General features: G+C 50.1%; 1 protein-coding gene across 1 annotated transcript in view; it reads right to left on the reverse strand.

Annotated features, from left to right (window-relative positions):
* Positions 1-19905, reverse strand: part of LOC105562096 (zinc finger protein 395) — a 110329-nt gene that overhangs the window by 23161 nt on the left and 67263 nt on the right. Inside the window, exons 3-5 of the mRNA XM_012012632.1 lie at positions 14575-14786; positions 13822-14129; positions 10743-10814 (exon numbers count right to left, since the gene is read on the reverse strand). Coding sequence (XP_011868022.1) covers positions 10743-10814; positions 13822-14129; positions 14575-14786 — 592 coding nt within the window. The remainder of the gene's footprint in view (positions 1-10742; positions 10815-13821; positions 14130-14574; positions 14787-19905) is intronic.

The raw sequence follows: 19905 nt of genomic DNA on the forward strand, positions 1-19905 counted from the left end.
GCTCGGGGAGGGAGGGAGGGGGGGGGGGGAGGGAAGAAAGAAAGAAAACGGAGGAGAATCGGGCTCTGTGCTGAAACAGACAGTCGTCATCGTCGTCGCACGTACGGTTTATTCGCTGGAAAACGACGATAATCGGCCGGCAATTCTGCGATAACGTTGCTATCCGTTTATCGTGGGGCACTAAACGGTCAATAAGTGTTTGTCTCGCCGCCGTATGCGGGAATGTGTCATCCGATCGCCGAAGATCCCGTACGTCGGCTCGCGACACCGCCGATCGCTCGACGACCGGTTCTACCGGAGCCCTTAAACGCTTTTAATTGCTCGAGATACTTTCGCAGCTGGAGGTCAAGGTAGAACACGCGGGGACGATCGATATGGCGCTCGCGCGGGCGCAGAGCCTCTCGATACACGCTGAATAGAAACAATATACATTTTTTTTTCTCTTCAGATCGAACGACGACAGGGAAGCCCCCCCCCCCCCCTCGTTCGTATCGGCCGCGGGACTTCCTTGCGGAAACGCCGCTTTGTCCTTATCATTCGAAACGATTGCCGAAAGCGGCGAGCCGAGATTGCGCTCGCGATAAAATTCGCGTCACCTTGAATTTAAAATACATGTCGCGCTACGATAGATCTGGCTGTCACGAGCGTTCTATTATTAGAACGGGACATCGCGCTGAATCGACGGGAGTCATCGAGTTACGAAATCCGTCGTCGAGGTCCATGGGGTGAGCGGTGATAATAGATCCCAGACTTCTATATAGAGGGAAGTCCCCTATTACGAGATAGGCTCCTAACAAGAGGTGGCGGGGTTTCCACTACATCAATAGGCATCGTCTGTTGGTTCCGCCATAATTTTATCGCTCCTGGAGTAAAATCTGCTTTTTAATTTAAAAAAATTCACCGTTAGATTGCGTAATAGTTGCGAAAAGAGATTTGTTAGTGAATTTGGATGTTGGAAATCGGCTATCTCCTATTAATCGGGGACTTTCCTCTACGACTAGACTGCTACCTTCGAGCTGAGAAGGTAAATAAAATGGTACGTGTACGTCGGTGTGCTTGCGGGGTGAACATGACCTTATTCTAACAATTGTAACATGTAACTTACTTAAAAAAAAACTTATTTCGCATCCCGCTTCCCAATTGCTTTTGCAATTTTTGACGCGGCACAAATTTCAGTATATTTATTTTTCTGAACACATCAGGATGTTAAGCTAAATATACGGGACGAGGGCCGAGATCAAAGGACCTTACGATCTCATTGGACACCCCGTGGACACACCGATGCACACGTACTACTTAATTTACCTAACAAGACATAGCGGAACTGCCTCACTTTTCAGCTCGAAGGTGGCAGTCTAGTAATATATAGAAGTCTGTGTAAAGGCCTGCGTCCACGATGCTAGAACTAGGTCCAGGTTCTAGTTTCGAGGAATGTGTAGTCAATCAACTTGCAGCTGTTCCATAAAAGCTGCAAGTTGATTGGCTACACATTTCTCGAAACTAGACCTTGGACCAACATCATGGACACGGGCCTTAAAAGATGTTCATTCCCCGGACTTTTGCCATATGGTTCGAGAGTCGAAAAGGGACGCGCGCTCGAAGATGCATCGCGAGGATCGCTTCAGGACGCCAATCGATCGGAAATTAGAAAAGTGTGAAAGGCACCTTGGTCACGATTGTACAATCTCCACGTGACGAACTCATCTCGGAGCGTTTTTCATTAAGCCGGCGGTCATTAAAGCAGAGACGAGTTCTCCGAGAGGACACGTCGAGCACACGGCCTCGTCGCGTTACGATCGTGCTTCGATAAGGAGGAAGGCTGATTCTCTCTCCCTCTCCTCCGCGATGCCGGACGGCGACGATGTACTTTTATCGGCGATTCGGCGTGCGTAAAAAAAGGCAGTCAGGACCTAGGACAACGAGCGGCCCGGCGCGGCACGGCACGGCACGGCACAGCACGCCGAGCGGCACGGTATCTCATCCCCACCGGCGCGGCGGTTGCCAGCTGAAATTCGCGAGCGCACGTCCTTGACTCTCCTCCCGGCCGAAAAGTTCTAACAACGCGAGAGCGAGAGAGAACGAGCGCCCAGGTCTAACATTGACTGCAATAAAGAGCTCAACGCTCCAGACGTGACGTCACGCTGTGAAGAAAGCTAAAATAATTGAGCGTCCTAGTGTCAATGTTATTGCGACGGTTAGTGACCGGCATAAAGAAGCTTTTCATTCTTTTCTCGCGCGTTAAATCGCTGCGATTGATTAATATAATCTCGCTAGTACGATTTTTGGCACCGCATATTTGGATACTGAGAGATGCGGATAAACTCTGAAATATTCGGTAAAATTTTGGTACTATTTTGACACTTTTAAGGATAATGTACACCTACTTAGCTGATCTATACACCTACATAGACCAGCAATAACATACTTTGATGACATTATACTTTTTTACTCCTCCCTTGAACCTTTGATTCTAAAAATTTACTTTAGCTCCTATTTAAAAGGACCTACTTTAATGCTAAATTGGCAAAAGTAGAAATTTCCGACACTATCGGTTTTTAAGTGGGAGCTCTTTTACTGTCTTAGGTTCCTACTATATAATAGAATTAAAGGTTCAACATAGGGCCAAAATTTCGACTCGGGTATAGTATTGTAGAATTTATTATTACCGTTTCGTCGGGATTATTGTAACCATCGTACTCTCTAAAGGTCAATTGGTGGCTTACCACCGAAAACAGTGAATAGTCACTAATTCACAGTTACTAGAACGCCACTGGAAGTCTCAGTGGTACACTCAATAGCTCCAGCAGACTAGCGCGACAACGCGACGCGCGATAATCCAATGAGCGCACGGGCTTTATAGGAAAACTCTACGCTTTCCCACCTGCACGCTCATTGGACAATCGCGCGTCGCGTTGTCGCGCTGATCTGGCCTGTGCCGTAAGGCTGTAAGGCCTGTGTCCACGATGTTAGAACTCGGAGCCAGTTCTACACAAGCCTTTACAACTGCGAATCAGTGAGTATTCACTGTTTTCAGTGGTAAACCACTAATATTGTCTTTTAGAGAGTACGTCCTGTAACGTACCTTACAGAAATGTAACAACTGGGAACGAAACAAGCACTGAACAACTAGAGTTCGGTAATTGAATGATTAGAAATTATTGGATGTACAGTAATTTTCTAGTAGTCATTTCGCTTACATTGTTAAAAGGGGTTTTACGGACAACTCTTATTAAATTACACATTGTACAATTCTCTCGGTGGCAATCTCTTTTGTCCATCTTGCCGAGGGTACCTGAGCCGTGACGTCGCAAGATGCATAAAAAAAAAACCCCGATACGACGTCATTAAAGCGTATCGCGTGACGAACAGAAGACCTCGAATGGCTTCGGACTGCTACTCGTGACGTCACGGCCGTCGCGCCGAGAACTTTATTATCAGCCAGACGCCCGTCAATCCCGCTTGTCGAAACTCTTGGTGGTGCACGACGGCGCGACGAGACCTACGTCGACAGCGAGTGCGGAACGTCCGTCGCGTCGGACGGAGAGAATGACAATTCTCCGTTCTACCTACCTACCTACCTACCCACCTACCTACCTACCTACCTACCTAATGTGCCGTCCCTCCCGATGACCTCCGTGAACTATTTATACGTGTCCCGCGCTCGATACGCGCGGTAACCGGCACGGCCGGTAACGGCATCCCGGACGGACGGTCGATCGTATTTTCGCCGGCGTTATACGCGACACGACGGGCACCGCGCGCGTCGCCGTAGGAATCCGAGCCGCGCGCGGAATCCCCAAGTTTCGCGTACGCGAGCGGCCGCAACCGGGGAATTATCTCGTCGTTCTCGGGCGAGAGCTCCCGACGTGTCGCGCCGCAATTGCACTCCCTCTCGCGCGAGAGCTGTCCGCTGCGATAAGACCGAATTCCCGAATTTCCGGAACCGCTCGTCCGTCACGCGGGATTAGACTCCTCGCGGGCGGACTTTCGTTTCTCCCCTCGGGGGGTCCTGTCGCGCGCCGGGAATTCCGATCAACACCCGGAATCGACGAGGAAGACGATATCCAATAAAAAATAAAGGTGTATCTCCGTTCTCTACGATTGAACGGCAGGTCGATACGCATTTCGAAATTAGTACAAAGGGAAACGAGGATATGCCACTTGAAATTGTTTGGCCGAGTGGAGGATACACAGGGCGTAACGACGATCAATATTCGCGGCTAATGGATTGCGTAATATAGGGCCTGCCGAATTGATTAAGTGAGGACGTGTCCGTATTGAAAAGTGGACTGTCCTTTCCCAGTCCCGTTTCTCATTGCTAGGCTCTCCTACCTGCTGGTCGCAGGGAAGGGACCGCCGCTCTCTAGTTATCCAACGACTGCCACGTCAAACGACAAGGTCGTCGAAACGGTAATCATTAAGGACTCTTAAAACCGTGCATAAAGCCGACGCCGGCCTTCCGAAGAACAATAACGTGGTACGCGACACGTCGCTTCCGCAATATACTTTTCTTTTTTTTATTTCCGTCCGTGGCCTTGGGCGGAGATGTCGCGATGTTATTTCTGGTCGAAAATCTCTAGCGGGATTGCGGAACGTGCCAAATCCAATGCCAGGAGTAACTTAAAACCCAAATGTATCGATAAGAATGCCGGGACGCGGCGCGATCTCGCCTCATGCCGCTCGAGCGTGCGAACAATCGAAAATTCGAAGCGCGCCTAACAATGCGTTACGAGAACGCACGGAAAGCTTGTTCCTATCCATCGCGGCCCCAAAAAAAAACGAGTTCGATTCGTTCAACGTTGCGCAAAGAGGATAACCGACTTTGACTCACGTCGCAAATCACGACGAGTGAAAAAGAACAGTCCGATAGATTCATTGAGCTCTCGATACGAGCAGCTGGAGGCAGGATCGCGGTAATTTATCATGTTTCGAGAAGACAATCAATTACGCGTTATATTGGCGAGAATTAATAGCGACGCGGACAAAGAAAAGAAAAGACGCCGGCGAGCGTTTCCTATATGCGCAACGTCGATGTCACGGCCGCTGACTTATGTCATGCGATGCCTGCGCGCCATCATGCGAACGGAATCATTCCGTTTGACATTTTGTTGTAAAAACGCTCGCAGCTGATAGCGACGGAGCTCCCGGCGGCAGGTCCGACCGAGGCGATAAATCCTCCTTAATAACACGCGGAATCCCGGCGCGTTGTTATTACGTTTATGACTTTCCGAGAAGAGACGTCAGCTACGGAAATTGCGAGTTTCGAATTTCGCGTCACGAGGGGACGCGGGATCGGAAATTCGCGTAATGTACTGTGAGAGAGAAAGAGAGGGAGGGGGGGAGGGGGAGACACTCTTAATTTTTATCAGGAAATATCCTATACGCGCCGAGATATGATCAGAAATGACATAATCAGAAATCATATTGCCAGGCAATGGCCCTGACTCCGCACGCGCGGCAGATAATATCTGCAATCTGTGCAACACGAGCGGTATAGCGTGCACTACGGAAGACGTGTGTTTCCAACTCGGCACGTGGATATGCCGAAAATCAATTTCGCCTTTCTCTCTACGGCCCTCTAAAAATGCTACTTAGCGGCCGTTAGCGGCGGCTCCGAATCGTACGTCGGCGGAATTTTTATTGTCACCGCGAAATTGTCGTCGGCGCCGTTAAGGGTCAGAGCACAAAGCGACGTGACAGCTCACTACAAAGACGTAAACGTAGATTAGCGCACAAGCCTCGGCGTATGTCGTACTTACCTTTAATTATATCGTTATACATTTACGCTTGTGCGCTATCTACGTTTACGCTTGCGTCTTTGCCGTAAACTATTTTAAATTGTTCCGCGCTCTGACCTCTTCTACACCGGCAAAATTACCCTCGCGAAATACGCGATCGCCTGGGAGCGGAAAGAATAAAAATTCAATTGTCGCGGTGGCGGAGAAGCACTAATTGCGTTTAAGCTTATTCCACAATGGCCGCGAAACGCAAGACGGTGAGCCGCAACGCGGGAAATCGACCAATCACAGGCAAACGTGAGAAGAACGATCTGATCGAACGATCGGCCGTCATTGGCCGATTTCTCGCGTTTCTTGCGGCTTAAGCGCGTCTTGCGTCTCGCGTCCATTGCGGAACAAGCTTTAACGCGCCCGTGCGGTTTCTACGGCGAGCGGCCGAGCGAGAGAGAGCGCGCGGAAGCGATACGGGAGGGTACGATTACGTCGCTCGAGTAAGGCCGGAGATCCCTCCCGAGCCGGCCGCGGTTGTTGCCGGGCGCGCGGAAATATGTATGGCGAGCGTTACGGCTAACGTCGGGTTTACGCAACGCGTATTACGTAAGGCGGACGAACGTGTCGGAATACGACCCGGCGGCCCGGAACTCGCGGGAGCGCGGCACGCACGCAAATGCCGGCGACGCGTTTCGATGCGCGGACGCTCTTTCAAGTTCAAATCGTATGCGTCAGAGCGGTCTTCCACACCCCGCGACCGCGCGTTTGCACGATCCGCCGGGAGATAACGCGCGAACGTTATATGCGGATGATTTACGCTATGGAATCTAGCGAATATCGCGAGAGGAAATCGAGCCAGGGAAGAAAACGTCGAAACGATATGAACGGTAATACGAGGCGACAAAAGTTGCAAAATTGCTTTTGGATCGTGCAAACGCGACTCGAGATGAGAGCGAGAATTCGCTTTTTTTTCTTTCTTTCTGAATGAACGTGTTTTCATATAAGTACCTAAAGTTTTTTTATATCGTTTTATATATTATATATCTTTTTATGAATGACGCTCGCGGTCGAGACAGAAAGCCCTTTCTCAGCTGTGCCGACAGCGAACGAAAAAATAATCTAAAAGAGAGTCCCTCCTTGGAGAAACCTGAAAGAGGCGAGAGCAGGCGGGAATCCTCTTTTAAAAGAAAGAGGGGCTTTCCCGAAGATTTTCCTTCTCGTTCTCTCAATTTCGACCTCGACGGAGCACAAGTTGGATCTGCTCGCTCTCCGTCCGGACAACAAAAAATATATTGTCGCTAGAGCCACGGAGCAGTAACAACACTTTTACTGTGTGCGTCTTAAAAGAAACAAAATTACACGCTTGATAAAACGTTTAAACGTCTAGGATTTTCTCCGTCTAACATTCACAGGCGGATCTGCGGACTCGTCGCTCACGTCCAAGTCCCTCGATCAAGCCTGGGATTATACCAGCGAGCGCTACTGCCGCCGAGTCCCCTTCTTTAAATTCCGCAGGGGCTCATTTCGAGCTGAAATAATGGCATCGTCACGGAAAGATACGTCGCGTGTCGTAATAGTGTCGAGCGGCCGGGGAGCCGCCGCCACCGCCGCGTATTGCGAGCGATAATCGGAAAAGTTGGTCGCGGTAATCGCGAGGAGGATCGGCGGCGATCACCAGACGGTATGACGACCGCGCCGAACATCGGAGTCGACGGTCAAGGTCCGTCATTGGGACACTCGTGCGACTCGTGCATCTAGCCGGCAAAACCTTGGTTAGAAACGCGGCAGCACGCGGAACTAGAAATAAATCTTCCGTGCGTTCTCCGCGCGCGCACGCGCGCGCGCTGCACACCACAGTCCGCCACACAAATGTACACGTGCGCGAACGCGAGCGCGCGTGCACACGCACGTCACACATTCGCCCAGCACACGCCCACACACGCACACACGCGCGCGCACACACACACACACAGACACACGTACGGTAGTACACCGATATTATTTCGCGCGCGTGCAGTCAGGGCCACGGTGACCTTAACTACCTTCCTCCGCACCTCTACCTCCCCCTCTCGTTGTTGGCCCCCCGTCCTGCCCCGCGCCGCCCCCGCAGCCGCCGAGCGATGCCGCATTCGAGGGCACCGGGGGGCGCGGGCAGGGGACGGGGCACGTGCCGCTCGTGGTGACGTCACGTGGTGTGCACTGCGACGCGATGCACCAACGGCACCGCCGGGTCCTCGCGTTGCCTGCTCCGAGATAGAGATCCATGTGCAGGCGTACGCCGCGACGGACGGAGGGATATTCCGGCGCGTGCGCGGCATTTTAATAGAATTTGGCCCACGTCGACCGCAATCCGCACTTTTTAAGGGCTCAGCCTGGGTCCGGATACGTACGCACGCGGACGAGCGGGCAATCTCGGGCGATCGCCGGGGTGGCGCGTACGCGTTTCTATAGACCCCGTTCCGCTTCATTTCTCATTCGTTTGCCTTAGCCTGAATTTAGGAGAGAGGCGTCGAGCGGGATACGGTAAAATTGTCGACAACCGTGTCTGCCTTGACCGAGCGGCACCCAAGCTGCGTATTTATAGGTTTTCCCAAAGACATCGTCGCCCCGATGACGGAACCCGAGTCCCGGCGTAGGATCGGAAAGTAAAAAGAAACGTAGTTCCCACGTGGTTCGGAGATCCAGGTCCACGTGCCGCGCAGCGCGCGTGCATGACCTTTCGATGGAGCTTAATCCGTGTCAATTGCAATCTTCGCGTTTATCCGACAAAAATGCGCGCGAATGAGAACCGGCGAGGAATGTCCGCCCCGCGAGTTCCGCCGGGATGGAGTTTGTTTTTTATTTACGTAATTTGTTTTTTATTAACGTACGAATTTCTCGTTTATAAAAGACACGCCCCCCCCCGGTCCTTTTGAGCGCGGCGCGCTCGCTCGTTTTCCCTGAAACCCGCCGTGTCCGTCGGCGATTTTTGCCGAGCGATCGTGATCTCATGCCTGTGACGTTCGATCGAGGCGTTACGGCCGTAGGCACGTGACGGAGACAAAGGAAATCTCCGGCGGCATAAAATGCACTCGATACACTCCCGTCGATACGCTCGACTACGGCACTGCGCACGTGGATGCGCGTATGTGCACGCGTGCGCGCGCGCGTCGCACACGCGGGCGGAGGAGGGCGAGGAGGAAGCGTAGTACTCTGTCGCACTCGTTGCACAATGCGATACTCGCCTGGAACTTCCTGACCGTCCCTCCCTTTGATTCCTTCTCTCTTTTTCTCTTCCCCCCCCCCTCTATCTCTCTCTCTCTCTCCCCCCGCCTGTCGATATCGCCGTTCATGGATGCCGCGATATGGGAACGGTGGCATCATCTCTCTCTCCTATCTCGATCGAGTGACCTTTCTCGCGATGACGAGCGCTAGGCGATGAGAGAATCTAGGGAACGACGCCGACGACCTTGGGTCGCCGTGCTCGTCGAGATATCAGCCAGCCGGTCAATTGGGTCAGGTGCGCCGATACGCGCGAGATCGCAGGTAGGGTGGCCATCTTTCTCCCGGGTGTGACCGGGGACAACGGGGTAGAAGGAAACTGGGACGTTCCCCAGTTTTCGAAAACCGGCCGAAACGTCTGCGCGCACATTTCCGATCTCCCCCGTCGGAAGTGCCCCCGAATATTCTATTCGCTGAACGTACCGATGAAATAAGCATCGGCGCGAAATAAGCGGCGGTGCACCGCTTGGAACTTTGAAATTTTAACAAGGCGACGAGCGCGTCGCGTCTCTGACTCTTTAATCGTGCATCGCGTAGACGCGAGACGAAGCGAGGAAACGCGCGAGAAAAGACAACGGGAGAGAACCGCCCGAGGACGATATTCGGGGGAAAAGAACGCGCCCGTGGAAATCCGGTCGGTCCAGGTTACGCGGATACTCGCGAGTGAAAGTCGAAATCGCGCGTATCGGGCCTCGTGAAATTACACCGGCGGGCCCGATCGTCGTCCAGCGTCCAGCGGATGACGCCGCGTATTTTCGCCTGTGACGACATCATCGACGCCGATTTGAATCGAGATGAATGACTTTAAGCGATCGCCGTCCGCGAGCACCGGTGAAAGTAGGAACCTTCGGTGTAAACTGGGTTACGAATAATATTGATCCGTGAGGAGGTGGAGAGAAGGTGGAGGTGGCTGCGGTGGTGGTAGTGATGGCGATGGCGGTGGTGCCGGTGCCGGTGGCGGTGGCGGCGATAGTGGTAGGTTCGAGCCGCGTTTGCACGCGGAGGCCCGCCGCTTGCTCCGCCGGCGATTCTGCGCTTCTCGGTAACGAGGCAACCCCCGTGAATCGCAACCCGCGTCGATCGCGGACGCTTCCCCTCTCGGAACCGGAGATTTGCCCCGCGCCTCAGATATCGATGGGTCGCGCTACTCTCCCGAGATAATTTGGAGGAAAAAATAACCGCTGCCGCGATGGCCACCCGAGATTACTTATCTCCGCCCGGCGTTACGATTTCAGATAACGTATACGCGGCAGCAACGAGGTATCGCGAATGCAAATTGCATATCCGCCGGATGCTCCCCGCCGCGATGTAGTGCTCTCGATTTTAATGCCAAAAGTGGTCTGCACGCCAAAGGAAAAATGATACGTAAGGGGAACCAATCGGGGAGTCGTTAGGAAGCGGGAGGTATACTTTGCGTTTATTTACGTATTATTGAAATAAAAAGACAAATCGATTTTTACCAACTTACGACAGTTGAAAAACTGTAAAGCCTCGCGTCCACGATCCAAGAACTGTGTCAAAGTTCTGGAGTTCCGAGAAGTGTGCAGCCAATCAACTTGCATCTTTTACGGAAGAGCGAAAGAAATGTGACTGACACCGCGCAAAGTAGCCGCCCGCCTCCATCTGATATTCGCGGGGAAATAATCCGACACTGCTAGGGTTAAAAGGGAGTCGCTCCGGTTGCAATTTCGCACCTGCGAGATCTCCGGCGAGCGAGTGTCCAATTACGCGGAGAACGGAAATCGGGCTTACCTGCTCGCTTTCGAAAGTCGCGCAAGCGCCTGGCTCCGTCTCAATCGGGTCCTGGTTGACTTTCGCTCGAATCTGAAAAAGCCATAAAGCAGAGAGGCAGGTTTTAGCGAGTTCGGCCGGTTAGTTAAGGGGCCGCGCTCATCTTAGCGGCTATTTCGGGAGCGGAACGCCGCCGACCGCCATTCGCCGTCGTCGCGCGGAGAGCCGCGTGTGTTTCCCGTGCAAGCGGCCGAAAGCAGCAAAAGCGCGCGGGCCCACCGCCGCCGCGTACCTAAGATTAGCGCGGGGCGATAATACCTCAAGGTCCGGCTTGTTAGTCGTCTTACGAAATACCAAAAAATCGCCGCGCGCGTGTTTACATCCTTGGCTCGGCCGGCGCGCTTATGTCATCATCATGCGCGCGGGCTTGGCACGCGCGACGTCGACGACGACGACGACGACGACGACGACGACGAGGATGACTCCGGCCGCCTCGGCAGGCGGCCTCTTTCGCCTGCATCTCTGACCGGTCAGGGACGCTGCGCCGTCACTGCCAACGCGCAACAACTGGCGCGGTTCAAATCCACGAGACAATCGAAGCCCCGATGTTCTCTCTCGCATCGATTTCCAGGAACATTTTACATTGCACAACGATGTTGTTTTCAGTTTCATTCGTCTCAAGATCTAAAAGCATTTAGCTCAAATAGGCTACCTCAAACGATACGGCTATTTTGGACAATAGTTGGCAATTTTGTGAATAAACAATATGGAAAAATGCATATTCAATATAATTATGGAATTTAACATTAAGTGAAAGTAATCGCAAAATGTAAAGATAACTTTTTCAATAGAGATGCAACTCAAAATTAAATTCCATTTCAAACTATGGATCTTTAAAGATCGCAGACGTTTACATTAATGCTCTTCAAATAAAACTTTTGAGAATAAACAATATCGGAAAATGCATATTCAAAATAATTACGGAATTTAACAGTAATTGAAATTAATCGCAAAATATAAAAATAACAACTTTTTCAATAGAGATGCAATTTAAAGTTAAATTCCAGCTAGGAATCTTTAAAGATTGCAGACGTTTACATTAATGCTCTTTAAATAAAACTTTTGAGAATAAACAATATCGGAAAATGCATATTCAAAATAATTACGGAATTTAACAGTAATTGAAATTGATCGCGAAATATAAAGATAACTTTGTCAATAGAGATGCAACTCAAAATTAAATTCTACTTTGAGCTAGGGATCTTTAAAGATCGCAGTCGTTTACATCAATGCTCTTTAAATGAAAGCCGGACTTGATCGCAAAGACGTCAAGTTATGCGTGTCGTCCCGTTTTCTTGCTCGCTCGTTCTCTTCTGCAGTACGTTCCATGAAAATCGACGTGTTACGAAACGCGTATCGAAAGCGACTTCGTTTTCACTGGCTCGTCCACTCGAAAAGAGAAAACTAGTTCGCCGTCGTCCCGAAAACAGCGCCCGTTATTCGTCAATGTCGATTAAATCTGTCGAGTTCGTTACATCGATCAGTCCAAAACCTTATTCTTTTATTACGTTTCCATATAAGGTACTCGCCTTGTAAATAACGTCAAACCAGTCTCGAAAATAATGCTACGAACGATATAAAAAGAGTATTTTAAAAAGTCGAGATTCGCATTTGGTACACAGAGAAAAATTTTCATTGTATAAATCGATCAAGTAGTGTTGCCGATGAAAAATTAACCGTCGGTTTTTCTGATTAAGTTTCCCGACAAAATTATGGATATATATTCAATGAAATTTACCCAATAAAAAATTGCAGTTACGGATGAAATTTAATCGGAAAATCGATTATATTCTTCATCGAATATACAATTTAATTGACTATATCCGTTTGATTATCCGATTAGATAGACCAGGATATTTTTGTCACAGAATTTGAAATCTGTAAAATCGTGATGACAATAAACATTGGCGGAAACAGTCTCCGTTACAAATTCTCTATTGCCGTAACGTTCACAATAATACGACAGTCGCGGCAAGTTATATTCGTATGTAAATCTAATCTGCAAATCGTCTTTAAACTCGGGCCGAAATTACAATTGTCGGTTTTCAATCCCGCGCGTAAGAAATACGAGAGAGAACCCCGGGCAACGAGTCAGAGATCTAAGCCAGATCGAGAACGATATACGTACGCGTTCAAACGTGCAAGGCTTACCCTGGTACCCCACGCCCCAAAGACTTACGCAATAGACTTATCATATTTGCGCGCGCGCGCACGCGTTGGCGTTAATTAAGCCACTACGTTCTACTACGCGGACACGAAAAGAATTAATCACAGAGACGCGGCTACTCGAAGGCCATTCGTTTTTTTATCACGGCGAACTTGTATTCCCATCACGGAGGTCGCTTGGGTGTGTGATTTTAACGTAAGCCTCAAGGAAGTCGTACTTTATGTCGCTGATGCGAAGGCGCGAAGAACGAGATTTTTATCATATCTCACCGTTACGGCACGCGCTCGTAGAAAACCAACGAGCAGATCGGCGTGGTGTTAAATAGTCGCGATACGACTCGGATCGACGAAACGTTCGAATAATAAACCGGCGGGTAATTGGATCGCGCGACGAAAGTTCCCCGACGCGGCTCGCGGAAGCGCGAGCGACGTTCGCGACGTCTGGCGAAATTGATTTTCGCAAAAATCATTTGTCTCCGTCTGGAGACCTGGCAAGCTGAATTGGGCGCGCGTTGACGCGAGAGGGTACATTATTCACGAAGATTAAGGTCAATGAAGACTTTCAAAGACGGCGGGCGAGGGCAGCTCGTTGCTAGAAGTAGCGCGAACACGCGACTCTGAAAACTAGTTTCAAAGGTCACGGTTAAAGAGGCGGCGGAAGTCGCTGATGCTTTACGGCGGTCGCAAGGTAAATAAGCTTCTCGTAGCGACGTGCTAATCGGCCGTAAGACGAGGAGATTCCAGAAATCTCCTCGCCCCCGGCGACCGATTAGCGCACTCGGTAAGCGAACTCGTCGGGCGACAATGCGAATTATCGACGTCGTCGCGCCACGTCGAGGGAGGAAGCGAACGAGCGTCAGAAAAGGTTACTCACCTTCTTACGCGGGTGCTGCTCCTCGATATAGTCGGGCACTATTCCCTCGTCCAACGTGGTCGAGCCTGGGGTGCTGCTCGACGACGAGCCGGACGCGTTGTAGGGGTAGTGCGGCTGATTGTGCGAGGGATGCGAGGTCGCCGGGCACGGGGAACTTCTCGTCGGTATGCCCTCCTCGCTGAGGGGTGGGCTGGGAGTGCCGCTTCGCCAGGAAGCCCCGCTGCTGCTGCTGCTGTTTGACATACCGCCGACTCCCGGTGAGCCGGCGATTATGCCGCCGCCTCCGCCTCCACTTCTCCCCCAGGAACCTGATCGCAGATCGAATGCTCACCGCCAAGTTCATCTCGGTCCGTCCGATTATCGCGGAAGCTCGCGGTGAATATGCTTCGATACTCTCTTTCTCTCTCGTTCGCACGAGAGATTAACGCGGTACGAACAAATGATGGACAATTATTTATCGATTCGCAGTTATACGTAAAGCACTGAATAATTCATATATATGTACAATTATAACTGTTTCCAGTGACAATGCGCTGATTGATTTTTAAAGAGTTGCTTTTATCACTTTTTAAAACCTGATTGCTCGCGAAACAAACAGTTCGACGTGTAAGGAATTTTGGTTACAAGCAAGAAGAGCTACGTATAACGATTCTCAAAGATTACAATTGAAGAGAGGAATTTATTCTACGTCTGCTTTCAACAGCTTACGCCGTACTTTGCGCGAATGTCATAAAAAAAAAAGGAGCGCCGTACCGTAAGCGTGTTGGCAGTGAAGTGGCGGGGGGTTGTGAGGACTGTGAGGTGAGCACGAGAGCGACATAAGGACCAGGGCGGCAGCGCATTCGTCCATGCAATCACCGCGTTCGTTGGTGCGACAACCCTCACGTCCGCAGACCACCCTCTCACCCCAACCGCTGTACGTCCGTTCGGAATCATTGTTCGAGCTTGGCCGTCGTTTCCTGGATCTGAAATATACATTACCACATGCTATAGTCCCGCTACGTTATAGCGTACACGCGCGTACATCTGCACGCCGCACGTCGCTCAAATTAAACTCACTATTACCCTACTTCAAACACGATCCATTTTCGCGACGGCGAATTAAAGAGTTTCCTCGATTTTATCTCGATTAACCGAGGGGGGGGGGAGGAGGAGGGGAAGGGAGGATATTCCGGCCCTCTTCCGCGAAACACGTGTGTTCTGAAAACGGATAGCCGCCTCTCGATTCTCGATAATCGCTTTTTCAGTGGAAGCAATTAATTTTAGGCATTCCCGCGGTTCCACGAAGAGAGACGGCGCGCGTCCGCAACGTCGATCACGGGCCGGAGACGGCAACGCCTTTAAACGGCAGATCTTACGACAGAGTACACTGTGGCAAAACGGGCCCAAAGTAATTTCCTTAAGAGCCCTCGTCGAATAACAGCGCGGAAGGATAATCGACGCCGGAGTTACGCGCGGCGTTTCTGGAATTACGTTTTTCCTGAAACCGCAGAAAATGATACGTTCGCCGTCTCGCCGTTTCACTTCGGAGCCCCGGAGCGAGATCGCCGTTGTCGTACGGTACGGTAATACCCGGTGGCAGAGAACCTATAAGCCGATATAGTCACTTTTCCGGGAAAGACTATAGATTTCCGCGTAAGTACTACACGTGGAGTATGTACCGTTTGTATATAGACGCCCGCACGGGTCGCCGTCGTTTCCTCTACGATTACAAGTGCTTTCTCCGACCGGGCGAAGTGACCAGGTGAGATGTGTGCCCGGCGTAAATCAACGAGAGATACAAAGCGCACAATGCGTCACGATCTGTCCCGGGACTAGAGATGTTTATCGGCATTCGATGTTATCGATTATTCGATGCTTTTTTTTCAACCTCGATACGAAAATCGAATTAAAAACCCACGCTATGCGGTATCGAGCGTATGCTTTTCAACAACTTGGGTAAAAATGAGTATTTTTGTAAACCGCTCGGTAAGTTTAATTATGCAGAGAAACTTGCATATTTGCACAGACATAAGGAAATCGTCCAATCGTGAAGCGGTTAGAGATGCGTTTATGCGATTGGCTGTGTTTGACGTCCCTGTTTATCTCGTTGCGACCTATAAACGTGCCACTCGTCTGCACCTATCTACGCTAAAAGAGAACCTCGCGGCATTGGTACTGCGAAAACGAATAGACCTATTGGCTGATTTGCTACAACTTTCTACTTGATGTGCATATCAAATGATCTTCTCTATACTTTTCATTATAAAAAAAGGTAAAGAAACCATAACGAAGGTTTTTTTATAGTTTGTATTAAAAAAAAATGTCGCTTACTCGACATTTTATTCGACATATCGACTATTCATTCGGCGTTAGCTGCGATACTTTCTAAGTTGGCGATAGTTTTTCTCGATTTCGACGTGTCTATCCGGGACTAAAGAAATTCATCAGAAGAGATGGGAAGTGAAAACTGCCCTCTCGTTCCAATGACATTTGCGGCTAACGTCGCGCGAGAAAAGATTTGGCGATACTGAAAGATAATACATCCTTTCCTCTCAAGTTATCGCGATACACTGATATAACAATAGATAAAAGGGCCAGCAAGAATAGAAAGGATCGTATCGGTTGTTTAAGTGAACGTTTTTAACGGCAACTTTTTCCGTCCAACTCGACGCAAAGCTTGTAACAAAGTCATCGGGGACGTCGTACAATTAAACTTTTGCTATTTTTCCACAAGAATCGTGCATCTTTCCTCTCGAAGGCGGCGCGTTGCTTTCGAGATGACTGTCGCGCGCTGCCGCTGCTAAAAGCACAGTACATATAACTGGTAGGTCCACTCTCTGTCGGTCCCTTTGATCTTTGCGGTCCCGATCACGTGGTATGCCGCCATGTCTTTGGTTCAAATCCAGCAGCGAATGTGTGTGTACACGGAGCGAATTTTCTCTCAAAATTTATCCCGAAAATTATGTAATTGTAGGACAACGTGGCAAGAGCTTTATGGGAGTTTTTGAAAATTTGACCACACATTTTACCAGTGACACACACATACGCTGCTGGATTTGGACACCAACGACATGGCGGAACACTATGTGATCGGGGCCGCGAAGGGGCCGACGGAGAGTGGACCTACGAGTTACACTGTGCTCGAAGTAGCGGGCCCTCCCGAGGAAGGCGGCGCAGGCCCTCTCGAGTCTACGTTGTACGAAGGACAAAAACGCCAGGGAGGGGGCGCGGAAACGACGACGCGGAGCCAAGGCCGCCGCCGCCGCCGTCGCCGGCTGAGAGCCAGGCGTTCCACTCGCGGAGCGGTACACCGAGAGTCGAAAGTGAAACATAGAACGCCGGCCGGCATAGAGAATGACGCACGTACCAGCCGGTATTTCGAAAGAAACACCTCCCGAGCACACACTTCTGCACAGCTGTCCCGTTTCCCCCGTGTACCAACCGTTATATGTGTCGCGCCACTTAGAACAGGCGAGGAGGCAGGCGAAGGTTACTCCATCAAGCCGATGCAGTAACGGAGAACCGCCTCGGGTCGCCGTCGACAACGGCTTTTGTAAACCGCCTCGGAATCCAAGTCGCTCCTCTTTCTCCTCACCCATCTCGCCGACGGTGCTTTTAATTCAGCGATCGCGCGATAAATAAATCTCGCTAATTAAACGACGCGCCCCCTTTCTCGCTTCCGTCCGCTCGAAATTCCGAGAGAGTTTCTCGCGAGCCTTCGCGCGCCTACCGCATTTTTCATTTCTTCGACTTTCCCGTTTTTTTTTTTTTTTCACGGCCTCCCGGACTCGCGATGTACGTCCGATACACTCGCACGATCGTTGGCCGCTAATTGCGAGATTACGATCGCCTTATGATTGCCGCGGAAGCGGCAAATTCAAGGAGTTTAATTGGAACGGCGCGCGAGAGGGGGAGGAAGAGCCGAGGCGAAGCCGTTTACTTTTCAGGCGGAGCCGTTACCGTTACCCGGTATACGCGAATTACGGCGATACGGATTGAGGGATCGGGCCCGGAGATAATCGACACACGAGGCGGTAATTAAGAAGAACCGGGCGTATACGCTTGTTACGTGAGGGAATCCGCAGGCGCGTGATTCGTCCGGGAGTGCCCGTTGAAAACAAGAAGCAACCGCCGGAAAACGCGTCGTTTACCGCTCTCTCTCGAACGAGCTCCGTCCATTACCGTGCCCGCCGGATCGGATTTTTATCTATCCCCTTAACCCCTCCCCCGTTCCGCTCGCGTCCCGTGCGCATTCGGCACGCTCGACTGCGAGCTACGCTCCGTACGTTTTCTGCGCGATCGCAGTCCAACAGATCCGGTCTCCTTTTCCCCCCCTCCCTCCCCCCGTGTCGCTCGGGGTATGTCAGAAAACGGAGAATTGATAACGGGCGAAATCGAACGGAACTCATCTTCTCGAGACGGCGGCCGGTTTTCAGGAGGAGCGCGCGAGCGCGCGGCGCTGGATACCTCCAGCGGACTGACATTGAAAATTAGCATGTAAAACAGTATGCACGCCTACCAGTCGTTTCGTTACAAATACACCGTCATCGTATTATATAATGCCAATTATTCGCGATACCACGTAATATCAATTATTAAGCAGCAACAACTTCGGAACACAAGCGTAAAAAACACGACTTAATAAATGTACGACGTGAGTGGCTGAGTGCCGTCTGGAAAAAAAAGAAACGCTGCATAGATCTCGCTCGCCGAGATGTGTCCTCGTCTGCAGCCGCGCGCGAGGCGGAAGCCTGTCGGCCGCGGCCGCATTTCGCGCGCCCGGAATTTTATAACAACGAGAAAAGGAGGAAAGTAAATTGGCTCGGTCACGATCCCTTTTACTTGTCATTAAGTGAATTTCGGATTCACGAATCCGTCGAAACGCCCCAAGGTGGGCCGGGCCTTCGCGTGCAAATTGCGTACAAGCGGCGGACAAAAAAATTGGGCCGTGAGAATTGAGGTTTCGGCCGAGAGAACCTTTCCTTTCCTTTCGTTCACTCTGATTGTCGCGTTAACGCAACACCGCGAGTACATACTCGCGTCGCAACTTAACTAAGCAACCGCGAGCACCGTTTCTTACGTTCCGCCGTACGCCGGGTGTACGATGATGGGCATCTCTTGCGGCACTCGTCGTGACAGCTTCCGACGAAAGCTCATTGTTGCTCGACGAGAATGCCGTAACACTAGATCTCGAATCGAATCAGCAGATAAACTCGCGAGATTAGTTCCTTTTTATGTATCTTTATTTTGTATGATTTTTGCATTCGGTGCAAAAGGTTCGTCACGCTGATAGAAACAATGGTTGCAGTTACCACAATCTCACTATAATTTATCTATAATTTTTGTGTATCGTAACATGCACAAAATTTACATAAACAAAAATTATCAATAATTGGAGCACTATTGCAACAGCATATTTCTGAGATCAAATCAAGTAAAAAAAGTCCTGTACTACTTTTCCCTCCGACACAGTGCATACTTAAAATAAAAAAAAATTGAGGATAAAATTTCAGTAAGATCAGAGCAAGTTCGTCGCTACCACCAACCTTGAAATATGTGTTTTTCTCATCTAGAAGGAAATTGTTTATTCCTTTCTTTAGAGAACTTTGCTTCTCCAGTGGTTTCTTTTATTTCATATAGACAACCTGAGACAATGGCATTTTTTATAAGGTTCAACCTAACCTTAACAATAAGAAAACAATAAGAAATAGTTGCAGTATTTACAACATGATAAACAGTACCGGCCAAAATTATGTCACCTTTCAATTTTTTTTAGCACAACTGGATTTAAAGTGAACGAATAAAAAATTCGAAAATCATGATGTATTTTGTTAAATTTCATTAGCTTCCAAGAAGATTGCAGAACGTTGCGCGTACACGGAATAATAAACTCGTTAATTTGAGCATAGGCGAGTTGATCTGACACTTATTGTTTTTCTGTGCAGCCCTGGAAAACGGAGGAGACATTCGTTCCCACGAAAATCCGCCAACACGGTGAATACCGACGTGCGATCTTTGCACAGGTAACGTCTGAGGTGACCATAAAGCCATTAACGGGAACGGCTTCATGGCGCGGTGTATCTATCCGCTGCGCGGCCACGC

Source organism: Vollenhovia emeryi, unplaced genomic scaffold, assembly GCF_000949405.1.
Source record: "Vollenhovia emeryi isolate VEMERY1.0 unplaced genomic scaffold, V.emery_V1.0 DF939195.1, whole genome shotgun sequence".
NCBI classification, from domain to species: Eukaryota; Metazoa; Arthropoda; class Insecta; order Hymenoptera; family Formicidae; genus Vollenhovia; species Vollenhovia emeryi.